At 41.9% G+C, this 19627-nt stretch overlaps 5 protein-coding genes across 7 annotated transcripts; 1 reads left to right on the top strand and 4 right to left on the bottom strand.

The window, feature by feature from the left end:
• Positions 1-774: 774 nt before the first annotated feature.
• LOC141832254 (L-gulonolactone oxidase 2-like) lies at positions 775-3571 on the bottom strand. The gene is made up of 4 exons (XM_074719748.1): positions 2853-3571; positions 1973-2228; positions 1716-1883; positions 775-1612 (listed from the first exon to the last, which is right to left on the bottom strand). Exons 1-4 carry the CDS (start codon positions 3543-3545, stop codon positions 891-893), a joined length of 1839 nt encoding a protein of 612 aa, XP_074575849.1. The 5' UTR covers positions 3546-3571; the 3' UTR covers positions 775-890.
• A 1089-nt stretch (positions 3572-4660) lies between these two features.
• Positions 4661-8776, bottom strand: LOC141831717 (E3 ubiquitin-protein ligase RHF2A-like). 2 transcript variants are annotated; one of them, XM_074719125.1, is made up of 10 exons: positions 8708-8750; positions 8611-8666; positions 8151-8292; positions 8000-8046; positions 7639-7701; positions 7466-7565; positions 6967-7352; positions 6770-6877; positions 6378-6691; positions 4665-4963 (listed from the first exon to the last, which is right to left on the bottom strand). In XM_074719125.1, the coding sequence occupies exons 3-9, from the start codon at positions 8280-8282 to the stop codon at positions 6379-6381; spliced, it is 1149 nt and encodes a 382-aa protein (XP_074575226.1). In that variant the 5' UTR covers positions 8283-8292; positions 8611-8666; positions 8708-8750; the 3' UTR covers positions 4665-4963; position 6378. The 2 variants fall into 2 exon arrangements, with proteins under 2 accessions (XP_074575225.1, XP_074575226.1); XM_074719124.1 differs by having other exon boundaries at positions 4661-4963; positions 8151-8290; positions 8612-8776.
• Positions 8777-9341: 565 nt separating this feature from the next.
• LOC141832006 (myosin-binding protein 7-like) lies at positions 9342-12801 on the bottom strand. The gene is made up of 3 exons (XM_074719465.1): positions 11587-12801; positions 9751-9800; positions 9342-9669 (listed from the first exon to the last, which is right to left on the bottom strand). Exons 1-3 carry the CDS (start codon positions 12799-12801, stop codon positions 9525-9527), a joined length of 1410 nt encoding a protein of 469 aa, XP_074575566.1. The 3' UTR covers positions 9342-9524.
• Positions 12802-13743: 942 nt separating this feature from the next.
• Positions 13744-14397, top strand: LOC141832014 (universal stress protein A-like protein). Its single transcript, XM_074719472.1, has 3 exons — positions 13744-13921; positions 13997-14225; positions 14310-14397. The coding sequence occupies exons 1-3, from the start codon at positions 13744-13746 to the stop codon at positions 14395-14397; spliced, it is 495 nt and encodes a 164-aa protein (XP_074575573.1).
• A 141-nt stretch (positions 14398-14538) lies between these two features.
• Positions 14539-17523, bottom strand: LOC141832005 (uncharacterized). 2 transcript variants are annotated; one of them, XM_074719463.1, is made up of 4 exons: positions 17238-17523; positions 16054-16959; positions 15087-15134; positions 14539-15015 (listed from the first exon to the last, which is right to left on the bottom strand). In XM_074719463.1, the coding sequence occupies exons 1-4, from the start codon at positions 17430-17432 to the stop codon at positions 14611-14613; spliced, it is 1554 nt and encodes a 517-aa protein (XP_074575564.1). In that variant the 5' UTR covers positions 17433-17523; the 3' UTR covers positions 14539-14610. The 2 variants fall into 2 exon arrangements, with proteins under 2 accessions (XP_074575564.1, XP_074575565.1); XM_074719464.1 differs by lacking the exon at positions 17238-17523 and adding an exon at positions 17036-17045.
• Positions 17524-19627: the final 2104 nt, after the last annotated feature.

The raw sequence follows: 19627 nt of genomic DNA on the forward strand, positions 1-19627 counted from the left end.
TTTTATTGAGGCCCTTTAGAATTAACAACGTAATTAACAAGTTATGCACGTGAAGAACAAGAAGCATTTCCTTTTCGACCAGTTAATAATAAATATATAATAGCGTTAATTATACGTAATTAATCCTCGTTAAAATCACAGAATCCTTATAAAGAAGGCCACTACAACGATTTCTTCCTCCCAAATCAAAATTGTGATCCAAATAATCTTTCGAGTTTTTGTTGTTGTTGGTAGGAGAGAAATAATTGAAATCATGAGCAGCAACGGCGCAGCCACTTCGCCGGAGAGCAAGCTGAGCCAGTACATGAAGGCACCTTACCGTGCGCTCCGGCACGCTCGGAACTTGTAGGAGAGCACGATGGCCGGCGCGGTCGCCGGCAAGACTCGACGGCGCGGGTTGGGCCCCATCATTTCGCTGCCTCGAGGCGGCGCCCCCGCGTTCGGCTGCTCCGGCGCGGGAGCAGACGAGGACCTCGACGAGCTCATCCGCGCGGCCTGCAAGAGCAAGATGCGGTCGATGCCGGTGAAGGCCTCGCCGGCGACGGTGTCGAAGAGCCGCAGCGTGGCGACGATGCGGATCGACGAGGACCGGCCGTGCTGCTTCGAGGAGGAGGAGGAGGAGGAGAAGAAGATCAAGCTGGCGGCGCTGGGCCCACGCTGCCGCAGCTACCACTCCGCCGTCGCTGCCAAGGGGAAGATGGCCTTCCTTTAGGCGGGGACATGTTTACTTGGATGGAAAGGTGTATACTTCATTAATAAATCGATTATTTTACATAATACAATAAATCATTAATTATACATTGAACACGAGCAAACAATTCCATTTCACACCCTGGAGTTTATTTTTTATAAATTTACCATATAAAATTTAAAAATCATTAAAACGCCCTTCATGCACGCTGAATCAGACCTTCCCCTGCTTCTTCTTCTTCTTCTTCTTCTTCTTCTTCTTCGATCTTCCTGCACACGCGAGCTTCTTGATACACTCTCCCTGGCCGGCAATGATAATTCTGATCCGGCGCGCAGTGTTTGTCGGCGGAGCAAATGCAGAGCCCCTCCAGCGCGCAGCCGTCGGCCTCCACCAACACTTGCCTGCCCCGTAGCCCCAGCAGCGCGTCCGTCCACTCCGACGAGAACAACCCCTGGCCGTCGTACTTCTCCATCACCTTCACGAACTCCTCCACCTTCTCTCCCAGCTTCTCCCTCACCCCCACGAACCCTACGTGCCTGTTCTTCCCCCAGTGCGGGAGCGCGCCGTACTTGAACAGCGCCAGCTGCTCGATCTCCTCGAGCACGTCCTCGTGCAGCCGCGCCCGCCGGGGGTCGTCCCGGGGGCGGTAGTAGGTGATGTCGATGTCGACGGAGTCCGCGGTTTTTCCGAGGTAGGCGGAGGAGGCGCGGACGAAGCGCATGAAGAAGCCGAGGTTTAGCTCGATGCCGCAGAGGGCGCCGGCGGGTGCGGCGTCCCGGATGCGCTTCACGTCGGCGATGAAGGCGGTGGCGTTGACTAAGGGCACACTGACGGTGGTCTGGAAGTAGAAGAGCCCCTTGAATCGAGGATCCCAACCGCACGCCGAGAGGAGACCGTCTTCACGGCTCCGCAAGCACGAACCTTAATGGACGGTCGGAAACAGAGAGTGCAATTCAATTTCCCATAATCACTCGCTGAAACTTCGCCGGAGCTTTTGAGGAATTATACACAGTAAATTACTCACCGGCGGATTGGATGTCGCTTTGGTTTCCGATGACGGGATAGCCGGTGAATCCGATCACCCCGCCGGCGCTGTTCTTGAAGCCCATTCCGAGCGTGAGAAGAGTGTTGACGTTCAGTTTGGACAGCACGCACTTGCCGTTCGTATCCTCGTTTTCCTCTGCGAGTTTCTCTGCGATTTTGAACGATCGATGGATTAACAACGAATGCATCAAAGCTGAGTTATGTTCCGTAAGATGAACGGAGTACGGATATCCCCACCGGCGGCGCGGGTGGAGGCGATGACGAGAGTGGGCTGGGCGCGGAAGCCGATGAAGTCGTTGAGGCCGGTGCCGGGGGTGGAGACGGGGAGCTTGAAGTCGTCGCGGTAGACGACGATGGCTTGGGAAGGGTACCAGATGATGTCACCGTAGGGGGTGGTGGCGGCGAAGGAGGAGATCGAGTTCTCGAATGCGACGTCGGGGACGACTCTGTTCGTGACGGAGCGCTTGAACATCGGCTCCAATTGGAGCGTCACCTGTTTCATATTATTATTATTATTATATGTAATAAAATTAAATAAACTTTTATCAAATTAATTCTTGAGTTTGTTTATGAATATTATATTTGTTTAAAATCTTAGATTCATATGTTAAAAAATGTAAAAATTTCTTAATTATATTTACGATCATGTTTGATATGACCCATAAAAAATAATTATAGTATATCTTGATATTCAAATAATATTTAAAAATAATATAAAAGGAATATAACTAATTAATGTGGTGATTAATTGGGTTTTGATGGCTAGTCTCTATTCCTTGAAAGTAAGCTCGTTCAACAATTAAATTAAAAAATATTATCAAAGATTTTCAGCTTTGGAAAAAATTGAAATTAAAGAATCTTCTATTATTTCAAAAATATTATAACAATTACAATTTATAGGTGTTTCACCCAATTTTATCTAATTTTAAAATAATTTAATATAATTATATAAATATATATAAAAATTAATTCATAGGGTATCGTAATTAGAAATTGACTGATTTAATTAATTCGTAATTAGGAGTTGACTAATTTTAAGCTTAAAATGGATAAACATGACGTTTCCTTTTATAGAAAAAAAAAATGAAAAATAGACGATGAGAGAATTATTAATTACCTGAGAAATAACTCCGAGGACGCCGAGAGAAACCTTCGCCGCCAACAGATCCCGATCATCCTCGCCGAGGCTGACCACCTTGGCGTAGTACCCCGTATCGGCTACCGGCTCGGCGGTGGGAACCACCAGCCGCATCCCCACCACGTACTCGTGCACCGCCGACCCCTTCCCGAACGCCGAGCTGCCGTGGGAGCCGGTGCTGAGCAGGCCGCCCAGCGTGACCCCCTCCCAGTACGGCGAATGAGGCAGCGCCATCCCCCGCCTCGCCGCCGCGTCGATGAGCTCCCGCAGCTTGATCCCGCCTTCGAACGTCATCCTGAACCGGGCCGGGTCGGAGCTCACCGTCCGGTTCAGGCGGACGGTGCTGATGACCAGCCCCCGGCCGGCCGGTCCGCCGGGGCACGACAGCTTCGGGATGCTGTGGGAGTAGGCGCTGAGGGCCTTCATGTGCTGGCCCTTGGCGGCCGCCGCGGACACGGCGGCCAGAAGCTCCTGCTCTGTTCCCGGGTAGGCCACGGAGGCGACGAGGCAGGTGGAGCGGTCGGGGAAGGCGCCGTAGGCGTTGGTGACGGTGCAGTTGGCGTTGCCGGAGCGGCACGTGACCACCGGACCCGGAGGAGACGCGCGCACAGCCACCGCCGCGAGGAGAAGGGCGGAGGAGAGCAGGGGAAGAAGGGAAGTCGCCGGAGCCATGCTGGTCAATTACTTGATAAGCCACGAACATGCGTTGGCACTTGCTTAGCTTTTCTTTTATAGAGTGAGTGGGTGAACATTTATTAAAATGGCCTTACAATATTGATACTGATCCGCATGCATTTATCACGTGATTATTCTCCCTTCTCTTCTTACCAAACCAAACGGGATAAAGTTTACTAAACTCTGATTATTCTCCCTTCTCTTCTTACCAAACCAAACGGGATAAAATTTACTAAAGCTGAGTTGGTTACGATGCAGTAGACTTACAGAAGAGGATAAGGATTCAAATCCTGACGAAGTCAGGTAATACCCTCCTGCATCATGACCAACTGCAGTTTTTCAATTTACTTCTCATAGATGATCGTGAAATCGACCGTGTGAGATCGTTAAGGTGATGGATTTTACCTTTTTTTGCAGAAGGGATAAAGTTCCCTAATCTTGAAAGTCCAAAAGAGACTAAGCCGTAATTGTGTTTGAGACGACATTGCAGGTTGACTTTCCAATCAACCTAACACTGTGCCAAATGTTAAATGAGTTGGAAGGATAATCATTGGGAGCCAGGGAAGAAATCTCTCCACTTCTGAGGGGGCCCGACGAAAAAAATAATCAAAAGATTTTTTTTATTGAATTGTCCGCGTCTCTTTCTCATTGATTAACATCACCTAACCACGTTTTTTTATTTTTAGTCGACACCTTAAAACTTAAGTTATAATCGGAATTGTCGTGAAATCATAATCAATATAACAACGATATAATGCCATAATATCATTAAAATTAAAAATATTTTTAAAAAAATAGATTGAAATAAAATAAAATATTGCTTTAATAATAAATAAATATTCTTTTAGAATGCCGTTCGAAAAGGACAATCTAAGCAAAATAGGAGCCATGTCAGAGGCCCTCTGCCATTAGATGACTACTGTCTTCCCGTCGTAAAGGAAGACGTACCATGGTTGCATCGAGAGCGCCTTCATTGCCAATTTCATCCTGTTAGTTCAATGCAAACATCTTTCATCAATTAATCACATCATTCAGAATTAGTTCTGAAGGAGTCATTTCAAATTTAGCAACTTGAAAAAGAATCATAGCAAAACGACTTCAAGGAATTAAAATTACCACAAACATTTTTTTTTCACTCTGCATTTGAACGATTGAATCCAGAAAGTTGGTTATTCAATCCTGCATTTGTAGGCGTTGCAGGATCATAATGCATCCCTAATTATTGTTTAAAGTTTCTCTATGAATAGCTTTATACAGATGAAAGCAAAAACATTAAATCCATTTTTAAAAAAAACTTCTCAAGCCTCAGGATTTGTAGCCTCCACTTTTAGCATCTTGCTTGTTTGTAGAATTCACTGTCTGGTAGAGAAGACCACATAAGCCAGCGTTCAATTTTCATGAACCACTAATAACACCTGGATAGATGACAAAAAAAATTCCTTTTATAATATTTCAAACCAATATCAAGAAAAATATGGAAAAAAGGTTAAAAGAGGAGGATTAAGTTGGCGGAAATTTAAGGTTCATACTTAAACATTTAACACAATTAGAGAGTTGGATAAATAAGCTAGAGAAGTAGAAACTCATGTCATCACGTTGTTCATGCTAAAGCTATAAAGTTTGAAAGAATCACCAACTACAAGTGTCACTACATGTTACAAGAAATAAAATAAATTCTTTGGCCTTTATATATATATATATACTTACCGGGAACCAGATCACTCATGGCTGTTTTTTTTTAAATTTATTGCAAGTTCATGCTTAGGTCAGATTGGTTTAAGTCCATTTCTTTTAAATTTATAAGCATGTTGGCAGGATAAAAAATCCAGAGATCATACTGGCATATCCCTAGTTGGAGAAGTTTTGTACGAGCAACTTCTCCAACTAGCAATTTATAGTTGATTAAATTTGTCAAACAGGATAACCTCCCCTCAGGATGAATTTTCTTTTGCAAGCTATGGAAAGTTCATTGAACCAAATAATACCCTAATAAGTATGAGGTTCTAAAAAATTGGGACAGCTACAACCAAAAAAAGTTCACGTAACCCAACGAAAGATAAAATATTTGGCTGCAAACGTCAGTCTCTATTCTATCTCTATCATTAACATTATATAAGCGAGAACGTGTATGTGAGTGCATGTTGCGTATGTAGCGTGTTGAGAGAATATGATTCAGAGTCAACTAGGATAATGCCAATAAATGACATGATATTATTAATGCGATGCTTCATATTTTAATTATATAAATTGTATGGCATCCAGAAAATAGAAAAATATCTAATTAAATAAATGTAACAAAAGCATTCAAACAAGACGAATCTGTTTTACAAAGAAAGCTAATCTTTCATGTGAGAGTTGCTACAGGGCTAGTCTCCAAATGCAAAATGCATCTCCCACCTTTGACAACAGTAACATGAAGTCCAACCACAGACGACCAGTAAGATTTTGAATAAGAAAAATGATCAAGTTTCTATGTGAAAATCAAATCATGTTTGGAGTGATTTTTGTGCAACTTAACTATCAAATGCATCACGATCCAAGTGCAATCATATTAAGTTAAATTAGGTCCAGCAACATTTTAAAAGTCAAAAAGGTCACTAATTTGAATAGACATATAGGTAGAGTCAAACCCAAGCAAGTAGCAGCTTAATTTGCAACCTTGTTTAAATATGAGTAATAGAAGGCACAACACTTGAAAATTGGAATTATAAGATTCCTATCTAAATCATGGAACTTTCATCCAAACAAAGCAATGCAATAAACGAGCAGAATGCTATAGCTTTGGCACAAAATACTACTGCATGCTCATAGTTAGAAAATGCAATACACCTTAGTTAGGAGCTGAAGTTGCCGCATCAGATGTTGATGAAGTGCCACTATTCACAAAAGTGTCAGCTGGATTGGCAGTAACACCCTCATTATTTGGTTCCAGAATCGCTTGTACTTCAGCACTAGGCGAAGGAGAAGAACTTGAAGTTCTTCTACTTTCTCTCGTGTCCAAGCGCTCCATCATTCGTGTTACAGTAGCAATTCCAGCATTGACTTCTCTCCTGACTTCAGAACCAATATCTGCCACAGAACTATTTCGTGAAAATAGCCGCTCTCTCCATCCTCGAGTACTTTTTGCTATAGATTCCTTATACCTAATTGCAAATGTGCAAATAGGATAATTATCATATCATCTAACGGAAATTGAAAACACAGCACAATCTTCAAAATACCTCATTGAGACAGCATTCAAGCGAGATTTCAAAGTTTCCGGGAAGGATTGCAGCTCAGAAGGTCCTGGTCTTTCATGATTAACAGGAGAAGAATGCCCAGTAGGAGCCCTGAAATATTAGTGGTGATCAGGATCCAATGTAGTTTGACAAAAGAAATTTAAAAAATAGATTTATGTATATAAAGTACCAACGAGTACCTGGGACTTGAAATTATAGGCCTGCTTGGAGAATTACCGGCCTCAGATGTCAATAATGGAACCTGAGTAGCCTGACTTGGAAGATCATTGGTTACCTGAGCAGATTCCCCTCCCGGACTACTATTTGGAGCTGATGTATTAGCAGCAGTGATTGTAGTGGAAGATGATTCATCATCCCCGCCTAAAGGAGAGGAAGCAGGCACAGAACCCACAGATGGAACATTTGAATTTGCAGAGAAAACTAGATATTGTGGACGGTTATGAGATCCTGATCTAACTCGTCCTTCTCTTCTTGTAATGTGATGCGCTCTTCCCATGGCGGCGGCAGCAGCCAAATGCTGAATGATACGCTCTTCTAGTTCAGCATCATTCCCACCAATTGGCAACTGCAACAAAAAGCTCATAAAGAAACAGTCATTGTGTAACTGGAAATGACTGTTGCCCTTTTATTATCACTCATGAAAATTCAATAGTAGTTTAAAATGCCCACATGCTGCACCTCAAAATCACCAAGCGCTGGATGATGGAAAATGGTGGTAGTTCGTGTATGGTCAAGTCTTATGTTCCTTTCCCGCACCACAGCCTCTAGTAGTTCTTGGCTGCCATGATCAAGATCAGAAAAGATAAGAACCTTTCTAAGCACATTTGACCAGTCCATTTTAACTAGTGTACCTCGTTGGATCTTTCAAAACAATAGTCTGCCAACACATAGGACACTGAGAACTTCTTTGGCACCTAATTAAGACCAAATTTAAGAAATAAATTTTAGGTAAAGAAAAGATAAAGCAGGAAACTAGTTTGTGTTAATGATATGTAATAAACCAAAACAAAACCAAGGCACAAGTTGGTTCAACTATTATGAGAATATACAGTCCAAGTCAAGTGATCACATGCTCTAGATTACTTATCAAAAGCATCTCTAGCAACTAAGACCTTTTTTCTACGAGGGCATGTATAAGAAACGAACAGTCAAATAACAAGTTCAGTAACACAAGAAGGACAAACAAATCAGAGAGAATAACAAAGGCAGTACCATTCAAGAATACATTGTAGATGGTATTCGTGCTTGCAACTAGTAACCTGAAAAACAACGAAAGAGAATATCATAAATCTACTGAACTGTACTGGAAAGCAGAGTTATTATCAAATTCTGGATAAATACAAATACCCTACAGACCACACACCGTGCAAGGGTCACTTTCGCAGAAGGCTTCTAGACAGATGCTGCAAGCATCATCACAAGAATCCTGGATGCCTCCTTCCACGAAAGCTGCAGCTGATGATAAGTGGCTCTCCATCTTTGCAGTAACATCCATCACTGAACCTAAGAAGTACGCCGTCCAATTAGGAATAAAAGAATCCAGATACGGAAATAAAAACTCGAACAATAAATCCCCCAAGGATAGTCCAATCGCAAACTTCTAACAAACACTACATACAGCCACAGACAAAGCAGAGAGGAACGACAGAGCAACAAGCCAGATTGAGATCGCTTAGGAGGAGACACGGCGAGTGGCAGATCGATCGATCGACCAACCGGGAGGAAAACAATTTAGCAAAACAGATTGAGATCGGAGTTCGATCCAACCCGCCGAGGATCCGAGCAAGAATACGACAGGAAGCAGAAAATCGATCGAGCAAATACCTCCGACGGAGCGCCTCGAGACCGGAGCAGAGGGAGGATCGATGGACTGCGCGGCAGCACCGGCTGCTGATTACGCCAGCGGATGATCAGCGAGAGAGCACCGATCCAGAAACCCTAGTGCGAGAGAGGGAGAGAAGAGGAGGAGGAGGAGGAACCGCGTGTCGGTCGTTTCCTTCCTTTTTCCATTCACGATTTTTATGGATGGATGGTGGGGATGTAGTTACTTGTCCGGAAATTTATTAGAGATACTCGAATTTACTTACACAAAAAGCTACCCTCAAATTGAAGAGGATGACGAGTGGTGCCCGGTTAGCTAACAAAACATCGCCACGAGTAAACAACTAGGCTTATATTAGTCGCGTATGGCAAGCATAGGGGGACCGTGTCCAAAGTACACGCACATAAAATCTCCATAATTATTTAGGATATTTTCATTTTACCCTCAAAATTTATTTAATATCATAACTAATATTACATCCAGCAGCTTTAAATATACAATTTAATATTTAAATAAATGAAAAAAAACTATGATAATGCATGAAAAGATTGACTCTATCTACTCCCCTATTTCTTTGTTAATGCATTTTTGTGCATAAGATTGAACGATAGATAAAGTGTTGCTTTTAATCGTGATAATAACTTACTTCATCGCAATGATATAAGAAAAAAGAATTGTGAATGAATTCATCCTCAGAAAGAGCATAAACAATAAAGTTTGATAATTTGCCACTATATTATTAGACATGGATAAATTTTAAACCAATCTTTCTCCCTTGGTGGGAGACAAAACAATGCTTCAGAGTAGATGAGCTAGTTAACACATCGCCTAAGAAATGAGAGCAAAAACTAGGATCATATGGATCAGAAAGTTGGTGTTCATCTCTCTCAAATTGCTTCTGAGTAATTGCTAACATCAACATCGTCGATATCTAACTGAATAACTGCAGTCGTTAGCCGTGTTCTCGTGAGAACTGAGAAGCCTATTTTGCCTTACGCGACAGGACTTGTCTAAGAGCAGTAGTAAACCAACAGTGCCGGCCGTAATCCCGAATGGATACCTACAACGATAGAGGCCACAATTCGCAGTGAGAACTCAATGACTATATAATAACTATCTGAAAAAAAAATCACAAACTCACCTGATTCGAGATGGCTTCTTTCTCCAGAATACAAGGTATGAGATGGCACTCTAGGGGGAAAAAACACAAATATCAGGAGGAAAACAGATGAAATTGAAAGCAACGAGTTTTCATGAAAGAATATAGTTTCAAACTTGTTCATGAAAGCTCTTAATAAGCTTAATTTACAGATAAAAGCACTAATGAAACAATAAAATGATGAGAAAGATAGCAACTGGTATGCTATTAGCTTGCCCCCTACTGCAAGTTTGCTCACTCTCATGTTATTAAAGTTTCATATGTGAGATTTGCATATCGTTTCAAAGAAGCAGTTTAGATCTCTCTTACTTGGGCTCAGTGATTTCCAGTTTCCCACCTACAATTGTTGACGGGACATAACACGACTCTGGTTTTGCCATTGTGGTAAAGGATATGATGAATTGGAGGCCTAGATCCACGTTTAAACATGATATCTTAGACACCTAAATCCTCACAGCCAAGTCAGAGTAACTTAGGGCAAGATAAAACTCAGACTGATATACTAATGCACATGGAATGCAGGAATTCCTTTCCTAGAACAACTATATCCTTATGCTGCAATTAACTAAACAGTCACATTGAAAATAGAGATTACTCATATACATCAACTGAAGTTAAAACCAATAATACATCGATAGTTTCCGGTAAACATAATTGTAGACTGTAGTTAGTGATTCATTACTCATTCATGAAAGTCATAAACCAACATTTTTTAAAGTTAATATTTCTCCAACACATTAAATTTTGTATCGTCATTCTGATATAGTATACTATCCTGAAGAATTGAGAGGCAATGGACTATTCGTTTGAGTTTCAACATATATTGTATGGTAAAATATAGTAGAGTTTTTTATACAAAGATAAAATTAGACCAAAGGATTGAGTAGCAACCCTCCTATTCACAAAATCAATAAAAATGATATCATGCAAATATCACACACCAAAACTTGGTTGACATATGACCAACAACTCTACAAGGCTGCAACAAAAGAAGTCTGCTGCCTCCTAAAATAAGTTGGGTTGGGTTGGGTCGTCTCCTTGTTGAAGTCTCTTCTGCATCTTAACCACTATAACATGGCAATTTTTTAGTTTTAACAAATCAATCTACTTTACTTCGTCAATATAATAATGAACCATAACAGAAATTATACAGACTTGGTAATACATTTCATCCTAAACAATTCACTTCTGTATCTCCAAAACCAATACAATCTAAAGTTTTGTGAAATAGTAGTTACAAATACCTTATCAGTCACTAAATGGATAGTGGATTACTAGTTTTGAAACCAATCAGGCATCCACTGAATGAATGGTTTTTGTCTGGTAGAGGCAAAAATAATCGAAGCAAAAGTCATATGACCTCCTAAAGGGGTTGGGACTTGGGACTCATCTTACCACATTTTCAAGTCAAAATATGTAAACTTCAAACCATTATTTATTTTCTATGATGTTGCTGCCTTTTTTTTTCAATGAAATCAACCATAAAAGAGAAAAAGGTCCATCTTCAGGAAACAAAACTGCCCAAAGTCTTGAACTTAATATGACAATCCTCTTTTCTCTTCTATATTTGCATCACCATTGAATTTAGCAGTTGGATGAGTTAACATAACACAATATTGGGAATTAAAAAGAAAGATGAAGCAGTGAATTTCAGATAATTGGCAAAACCATGCATGAATATAATGGTTGCAAATAGTGGAATGTTAATTCACAACATAAGTTTTCCATATGTGCAAGTTACATGAAGACTAATTTTAGAATGAAAGAAGACATGCGGAGAATTGCACACTCAGAAAACATTCGTAAATAAATCATTACCTTGATGGTCGCTACGAAAGAAGATTTGTTTGAAGATGGTTTGTTTACGATCCTATCTCCTGCTGGCCCTTCCTTGCACATTTGCTGAGCAATCTCTTTCAATATTACCATCTGCATCTTGTCTGTACCCATGGAGAACAGTGTCTGTCTCATGGACTCTCTATCGGCTTCTAGTGCCTGTAGCCTCATCTGAAGCTTGCTTATTTCTACTTCCTCAACCCCACTACCCATCCGAAATTTTCTATTCTGAAGCTCCCTTGGTGTGCTAACATAGTCGTCACTGGCTCCGTGGACGGCATCCACAGTGTACACTCTGTCGCTCATATCATCGTAATCTGACGAAGCATCAATGGATGCCGGGAACTCCTCCACCTTGTTGAATTCCAGGACAGAACCATGGCTTCCGTATGAAATATTTCGAAGATGGCTAGGCCGGCCCCGAGGTGAATGCCCCACTATGACTCCCTTTTCCTTGATACTCCCAAACATGCTACTTGGCGTCCGCTCAAGTTGGAAGATGCGCTGCTCGAGCTTCTGGAGGTGCCCGCGTGGAGTCGCGCCGGGAGGGTACTTATCGAGTTTGGCACCAGCATCGCTGACGCACCTAATCGGAGGATACTCCTGCGGGAACTCGATCGCGGGAATGGCAAAGGAGGAGGTAGCCGTGTCAGGCGTCTGCGGCTCCGAGGGAAGCGCATCGCCGTCGAGGCTAAAGCCATAGCTGAGGAGGCGATGGCGATAGGCCTGGATCTCGCAGGAGAGGGCCTGCATTGCCTGCTCGCGCTTGAACAGAAGGTCATCGAGGCTGGCGATCTCCTGCTGGTCGTGGGTCATTTTCTCCTCGGTCACGCGCTTGAACTGCCGGGATTCCATGATGGCCTCCGCCTTCTCGTGCTGGAGGCGGACGATCATCGACATGGCCTCCTGCGCAGCCGACGACGAGGCGCTCCGCTCCTCCTCCAGCTCCGCCTGCAGCTTCTGGATCGTCTGCTGGTGACTGAAGAGGGCCTCGCGCAGGGCCGCCGCTTCATTCCCGATCTCCACCCTGGCGATGCCGGAGGACGCGTCGGCTCCCCTTGCGTCCATCTTCCGCCTCGTAGACCGACGAAGGGCATTGGAAGGTGTAAGTCCCAGAGAGAACGTCCCGACAAACAGTCCCTCCCCCGCGGCGCCTCCGCTGCCGGCCGGGACCGTGAAATCCTCGGAAACATCCATGGATTCCGACAAAAAGCACACGAAAAAGGAACCCTTTTCCGTCCGTACCTCACATGCGAGATGCGACACAATGCCTCGAGCTCACAGGCCACCTCCTCCTTCCCCGGGTCCTCCTGTGCCAACGCCGGCGGCAGGGGAAGGAGAGGGAAGGGGAGGAATCGAAGATCTGGGCGACAAAATATAGGGTTTGCTGGTCGTGCTTCGAATCGGGACGGGGGTGCTTCGGAGACATGTTTCGTTTCAACGGTGCAACCGCTTAATTACGAATCTGTGTGGACGAAAAAGAATATGCAAAGGATTTTGAACGATACTCGCCACCCACCTACCCACCAAACGTGTCCCAAATTCCAGTGGGGCTCATCGGAGTATTTGCGGGACCCACTGAAGAGAAGAGAGGCACATCATCCGGGTACAACGGGGCCGAAAGAATTGGTAACTTGCGGCAATTATTACCTGGTCGTATTAAGTGAATGGCCCACTAAGATCCGAATAAATGGGCCCCACAAACCTTCGTCGGAATAATATTGCTATTGTTATTTTAGGGAAAAAATTTTAAAATTTAATTGATATAAAAAATGTCTCAAGATTCAAGAATGGATTTAGTAATTATTAGTTATTACTAATTGTTTACGTAGAGCATATATTTTTGTTTAAAAAATAATTTATTTTTCCTTCCAAATTTGGAAACCTGACTGTTCTGTTCGTATCACGACAAGAAGCCATCGCAGAGATGGTCTCTGCATGGACGCCGCGACGGCGGCGTTCGTGTCAGCTGCCTACTCAAACACAATCCACTCCCCTTTCTCATAAATCATTAACAATGCTTGTGTTCGAGACAGATGAGGATAGAGCGGCGCTTCCATGGAGTCGGAGGGCAAAGAACCACCGCCAGTAGCTGCTGCTGAGGCGGAGGCGGACGGAAGCGGCGAGTTCAGTAAGAAAATGAAAGTGTTGGCGGCGGTGGACGAGAGCGAGGGCAGCCTGTACGCAGTCTCTTGGGTGCTCGACAATCTCTTCCCGTCCAGCTCCGGTGACTGGTCAGCGGCGGCGGCCCTCGGCAAACTCATCCTCCTCCACGCGCAGCAGCCGCTGCAGCACTTCATGCACCCCGTCGGACCATGTTAATCCCTCATCTCTTCCTCTCGTCAATAATTGCAATTAAAAAACTATTTAAAATCATTAATTCCATTTTCAGCGATTTACGCCACATCGTCGCTGTTTGAATCCGTGAGGAAGGCACAGGAGGAGAACTCACGTCATCTGCTGGAACGAGCAGCTCAACTCTGCAGCAGCAAAGCTCAGCTCGTGAAGACAGAGACCGTGATCGCGGAGGGTGATCCGAAGGAGACGATATGCCACGTGGCGGAGCAAATGGACGTGGATCTCCTCGTCGTAGGAAGCCGTGGCTTAAGCAAGATCAAGAGGCAATAAAAAAAATCATTTCATGTTTTAAAATATTAGGGTTTTGGGTTTGTTTGATGTTGAAGGTCTGCTGTTTGGCACTGCAGGGCGATCTTAGGGAGTGTGAGTGATTACTGTGCTCATCATGCCAAGTGCCCAGTGCTGATCGTGAAGCCACCAAAGGGGAGTAGCTGAAACCAGATGAGTTTTAGTGTTTGTCTTATCCAATAAACTACTTGTAAACAAACAAACATGTTCAATAAGTTCTGAAAAAACAAGATTATCCAAGTTGAATCTTTCAAGAAGATTCTTACAGGGAAAAAATGTTGGAAGATTCAGAAAAACAACTCTTCTCCAGCAGTAGTGAATTGAAGTATCTAATCTTAAACTGTTCATTGCTCGTATATGTTAAGAAGAAGTAGAAATATTTCCCTTTGATGGTCCATCAATCACAATATTAGCCAGTCCTACTGCCATTTCGTCCCTTTCATCCCTCTCTTTCCTCTGCTTTTCTGAAGGAGCAGCTGCTGTTGGAGGTCGGGCTTGATCTTCCTGTGGCACACTTGGCTCACTGATCCGCGGCCCGGCTTCGATCCACCGATGACTAAGCAATTGAGCAGCTGTGGGACGCTTCTCAGGGATAAAATCTAGTATTGGGACAAGGAAATCAGCCATGTCGTTGGCATCTTGTTCGCTGAATTTATACTTTTCTGAGAGAACTTTGTTGAGGGGCCAAAATCTGAGTCGCCGGATGTGCCTCAAGTCACCGTGCCTATTAAAGAAATCGCGTGAATATCGTCCGCCCAATGCAATCTGAAAAGGCAAAAGATTATCTATCTGAAAGGGAAAAAAAGATTCAGGAACAAAATTTTCTGTGAACTTACTTTACGAGGCATCATCCCTAGTAGTTCCATCATTAAAGCCAAGTGATCCTGTAAAATAAGACAAGATTGTTAGAAATGGTGAAATATGCAGTAATTTATCAGAAGCCTTTTGCACATCCATTAGATTAGTTGGTTTAATACTAGGCAGTTCTTCTTCCACCTTGTTAATAATGAGCAAGTTCTTCCACTATCTTCCTAAAGTAAATGATCTTGTAAATGCCTAAGAAAAGGATCTGATGCTTTGGCCAATTGCTTTTACATTACGTCCATCAAGAGCAGTGCACAAATGACTTGTTCAGTGAAAAACAAGCATTGTATCACAGTTAAGCTTTCTCTAAATTAGTACTTGTAATCTGGAATGCAAGCAGAGCTTTAATAATATGTGCTGTAAATTTAAAAAAAAACACCTTCATCACCATATATGATCTCTATAAATCTGGTGATTGAAAATTAGAAGGTACAGGAGCCAGATGTGTTCTCTCTACTCAAGCAGGCAAGAGATGTAAAGAATATGTTCCAAAAGAATTGAGGTTTGAAGCCATGGGGGAATAAGAGGGAGAGAAGAAAAAGATGGATCCTTTGCAGGAAAGCAGTAAAGTTACATGATTCTCAATTGGAACTGAATGAACTATTTGGCTTCCAAGTTCAAAGGCAATTACAATTCCAAATTATCAGTTCAATCACACAAGGAAATATAATAATAAATGAAAAAGATTGAAACTGAACTCAAAATAACCATTCCTTTGACCAGGAATTGCTAACATGCCGAATGATATTCAATCTAATAAATTGGAGGTTTTCTTTTCTTTTGGCAGAATGATTTGGACTGTTAAAATTTCTAATAATCAAACATTCTTTGGTATTGAGGGTTAAAACAAGGGTATAGCTGCACATAATGCAAAAGCGAAAATAGTAGTAGCATAATCAGACGTTTACTTGATAGAACTAAATATTACATGGAACTCACCTCGTCTCGGTCAAAATTATCGCCGCTATGCGGATCAAATAGCACATCTCCTGTGGCCAGCTCAAAACATATACAAGCAAACGACCATAAATCAGCAGAAGAAGAGTATTTAGACCCAAGAACCACCTCAGGAGATCGATACTGCCTTGTCTGGATATCACTAGTAAACTGCTTATATGTCCAACATGCATTTCCGAAATCAACTATCTTGCACCTGAGGTCTGCCTCCATTGCCAACTTCTTCCTTGTAGCCTTACTCCCTCTTCTACGACCTTGTGATGTTCCATTGTGTGTCTCCCCGCCACCACCAACAGTTGCTACCCTTGAATCTCCTTTATCTTCTGACCCATCAGTGCTCCCTGCTACAGCTGTTGAGCTCCCTGATGGAGCAGCAGCTGCCCGCTTCACTTTCCTCCTGATTTTTTTCTTCTGGTTTCTCGTAAGGTCGCCATTGGACAGAGCAGGAGACATTGGTGGCGGCTCTTCGGATCTGACAGTGGGAAGAATGAGCGGAGTTCCTGATCGATGAGGATCTTTGGCTTGGTCGAGGCAAGACATAAGGAGGATATTCTCCGGCTTCAGGTCAGTGTGGATGATAGAAAGATCCCGGTGGAGATAGTCGAGCCCATTAAGGACATAACGGCATATCTCCTTCACCTTAGAGAGCGGTATCCCCCGATGATCCGTGTACTTGATAAGCGTGAGAAGGTTATCTCCGAGAAACTCAAAGATCATGCACACATGCTGCCCATTTGGCCCTGAATGCTTGAAATGGTCGAGCAATTTCACCACGCACAGAGCGTCATCAGGATCCCCATCCGCAATCTGCTTCAAGATCTTTATCTCATCCATAGCAGCCTCGGTATAGTGTTGCGCACTCTTCTGCACCTTCAACGCTACATACCGCTGCAATGCATGACGCGAATCATAATTCAGCAAAAAATTCTCCACATTCAAGCAACGGGGGGAAAAAAATACAAACTTCTATCCAATTCCGTTCCAAGGTCAAAACTTTCTGAAGTTTATTGCATTCAGGAACCGCAGTGTCGCTAGTTTTGGGTGATTTGGGGAATCACAAGAAGTTACCGATAAATTTCAGTAAAAACATGATAACCACGGGTGAGCAATACAAAGCTAATAAGGAAAAAAGGATGAAGAGGAAGTGGATTTTATAGGAGTCTCACGGAGTGGACGGTGTCCCAAGCGAGCCACACAGTGGAGAAGTGGCCCCAGCCGAGCTTGGCCTGGACGACGTAGGCTCCCTGCTTGAAGGAATCCCCGATTCGGACGGCGTGGTACCCTCCCCGCCGATATTCCTCGGTGCCCTCGTCCTCTGACGTGTAGTTGCTGCTCTCGCTCCGCCCGTCCTCCTCAGCCATCCGATAGCCGAATCCTCCACCCTCCGCCGAAATCGAGCAATTTCTATCCCTCCTCCCCGCGCTAGGGTTTCAATCGAAGCCGACCAGTGCCGCAGGGCCGCCTCCCCCTTCCTCTCTCTCCCTCGCTGGGCGTGAGCTGACAAATAAATACATAAATAAATACGCAGAGAGGGAGTTTATGCTGCGCCGCTAGAGTTGCTTAACGTCATAGAGAAGTCACAGCACGTGAGTCACGTGCGTAGTTGTCTGTATGATAGTTCAGTTTAAATTCAAAGATATTGAGGGCTCACCAGACACGATATCATAGTGCTTACAGCGGGAAAGGGTTCGGAGAGGAGTTGGATTGCTTTGAGTACGAGGGAAGTGATGAAGTGGCAACGACTGGTGGGGTCCATGAGATGGATGGGTGGACCCGGCTCATCCAGAAAAATTATTATTATTTTTTAATTATTAACACTTTAAAAATAATGGATTATGTGAAAAGAAAAAAAAGAAAATAAATATAGAAAAATATCAAAACCTATCAAATATCAATGTTTGAATCAATTCAAGTCGACGTGATGTATAAGTATATTATTTATACTGATATAGCTACGGTATATTTGTAAAAATTTTCTTTTAAATAAGAAGCGTAATTAAAGGATGATGTGCATCTTAACTGGCCACTGCGTATACTTTTTAATTTATCTTAATGATCGGTGGAAAATTTTCGTGAGATCGAAGTCGATCATTTCAGAGATAGTCGATGGGCCTAATTAGAATTTATCATTATATTTATACCGGTAAGATGCTCCAGAATTTAATTAATATTCATGAATCGATTCATTGTTAGGATTAATCGATATATTATAAATTAAATTAATTTTCTTTCAAGATAATTTTAAAATATTGATTGTGGAATGACTTATCATGATTTGATAACTACACGTATGTATTTCTTCATGAGCTCAAAACAAAAATTCGATTAAAATAAATAAATTAATAAAATTGATCGATTCTAAAAATTAAATTTGATTATTTTAAAATTTTAATTATTTTTTAAAAGCAATTAATTCGGTTCAGTTTTAATTTTAAAATTTTTATTCAATTAAATTGAATTAATTAAAATAAAAAAATAATTTATAAATGTCTAAATAAGTAAATTTATAAATCTTTAACTAATTTATAAATTTTTTATAATATTTAAAAATTTTAGTAATTTTGATTAATTTAATCAAAAATTAAATTAATCGATATTTTATTGATTGGGTTTGTTCGATTTTTATTTGAAAATTAGATTAGTTTGATTAGTTTTAAAAAAATTGATTTGATTCCATTTGATTAATCATAAAATCATTTAGTGTCATCATGGCGAGGGGGTTTAGCAAGTATTATTCTAAAAAATAAGAATTTTTAAAATATATTATAATAATACTAATTTTAAAAGAAAATTCCTCTATTTTTTATAAAAGAAATAGCATTTAAAATCATCTAAATATTAATAAAATACCTGTTAAATTATAAATTTATTATATAAACTACTGTATAAAATGATAAGATTTAAAACTAACTTACTTGTATATACTTTTTCTTCTTAAAAAAAACATTTCGATATCAAAATCGAATAAGTGTTACTATCGTTCATTACTATCCAAACATTTCGATAAACTAAAATAATTTAAATTTAAATATATAAATAAATATTCTGACCGATTAAGCTATCCATACGTTCAAATACAAAGCCTTTTCTTAATGATGAAGTGTTATTAAAAAATGACATAAATAAATAATTTAATTTTAAAAAAAACAAATAGTAAGACTATTTCACTATGGATTATTACAGATCCATCATCTTGTTTAGCCTTCTCCAATAGATTCTATCTATAACTGTTATCACCACACTTAAACCATAAACCCTAATCCACAGTTTGCACATCTAATCTACACTATCTTATTCTTCAACTGAAGGAATAGCAACAGTAGAAGAGAAGGTAGCCGCAGGCGACCGCCAGTCTACGCCGCCGGCCTTGAAGATGAGAAAGCGCAAACCAACAGTGCGTTCGCCGGATTTTCCCCTCGACGAAGACGAGGAGGAATGTGTCCATGCTCTCTTGGCCTTGTCACGCTCCACGGGAATTCACGGCGAGGAGTGGAGTCGGCCGGAGAAGGAAGAAAAGTCTTCGAGCCAGTCGCCTGCGCCAACACGGGAGCAAGGA

This window comes from Curcuma longa, chromosome 7, assembly GCF_044706935.1.
Source record: "Curcuma longa cultivar G26 ecotype Majalengka, Jawa Barat chromosome 7, ITB_CL_G26_1.1, whole genome shotgun sequence".
NCBI lineage: Eukaryota > Viridiplantae > Streptophyta > Magnoliopsida > Zingiberales > Zingiberaceae > Curcuma > Curcuma longa.

Excerpts from the sequence above, each read along its gene's own strand:
- LOC141832254 (XM_074719748.1), bottom strand. The coding sequence starts at position 3,545 with ATGGCTCCGGCGACTTCCCTTCTTCCCCTGCTCTCCTCCGCCCTTCTC. Across the intron at positions 2,229-2,852 it reads TCCTCGGAGTTATTTCTCAG|GTGACGCTCCAATTGGAGCC; the intron begins GTAATTAATAAT and ends AATATGAAACAG. Across the intron at positions 1,884-1,972 it reads CGCCTCCACCCGCGCCGCCG|AGAAACTCGCAGAGGAAAAC; the intron begins GTGGGGATATCC and ends TCAAAATCGCAG.
- LOC141831717 (XM_074719124.1), bottom strand. The coding sequence starts at position 8,282 with ATGGATGTTACTGCAAAGATGGAGAGCCACTTATCATCAGCTGCAGCT. Across the intron at positions 7,702-7,999 it reads CTACAATGTATTCTTGAATG|GTGCCAAAGAAGTTCTCAGT; the intron begins GTACTGCCTTTG and ends GGTCTTAATTAG. Across the intron at positions 6,878-6,966 it reads CCTATAATTTCAAGTCCCAG|GGCTCCTACTGGGCATTCTT; the intron begins GTACTCGTTGGT and ends CTAATATTTCAG.
- LOC141832006 (XM_074719465.1), bottom strand. The coding sequence starts at position 12,801 with ATGGATGTTTCCGAGGATTTCACGGTCCCGGCCGGCAGCGGAGGCGCC. Across the intron at positions 9,801-11,586 it reads CTTTCGTAGCGACCATCAAG|AGTGCCATCTCATACCTTGT; the intron begins GTAATGATTTAT and ends TTTTCCCCCTAG. Across the intron at positions 9,670-9,750 it reads AAGAAGCCATCTCGAATCAG|GTATCCATTCGGGATTACGG; the intron begins GTGAGTTTGTGA and ends CTATCGTTGTAG.
- LOC141832014 (XM_074719472.1), top strand. The coding sequence starts at position 13,744 with ATGAAAGTGTTGGCGGCGGTGGACGAGAGCGAGGGCAGCCTGTACGCA. Across the intron at positions 13,922-13,996 it reads CATGCACCCCGTCGGACCAT|CGATTTACGCCACATCGTCG; the intron begins GTTAATCCCTCA and ends TTCCATTTTCAG. Across the intron at positions 14,226-14,309 it reads GGCTTAAGCAAGATCAAGAG|GGCGATCTTAGGGAGTGTGA; the intron begins GCAATAAAAAAA and ends TTGGCACTGCAG.
- LOC141832005 (XM_074719463.1), bottom strand. The coding sequence starts at position 17,432 with ATGGCTGAGGAGGACGGGCGGAGCGAGAGCAGCAACTACACGTCAGAG. Across the intron at positions 16,960-17,237 it reads CTTGGGACACCGTCCACTCC|CGGTATGTAGCGTTGAAGGT; the intron begins GTGAGACTCCTA and ends CATGCATTGCAG. Across the intron at positions 15,016-15,086 it reads TAGGGATGATGCCTCGTAAA|ATTGCATTGGGCGGACGATA; the intron begins GTAAGTTCACAG and ends TTGCCTTTTCAG.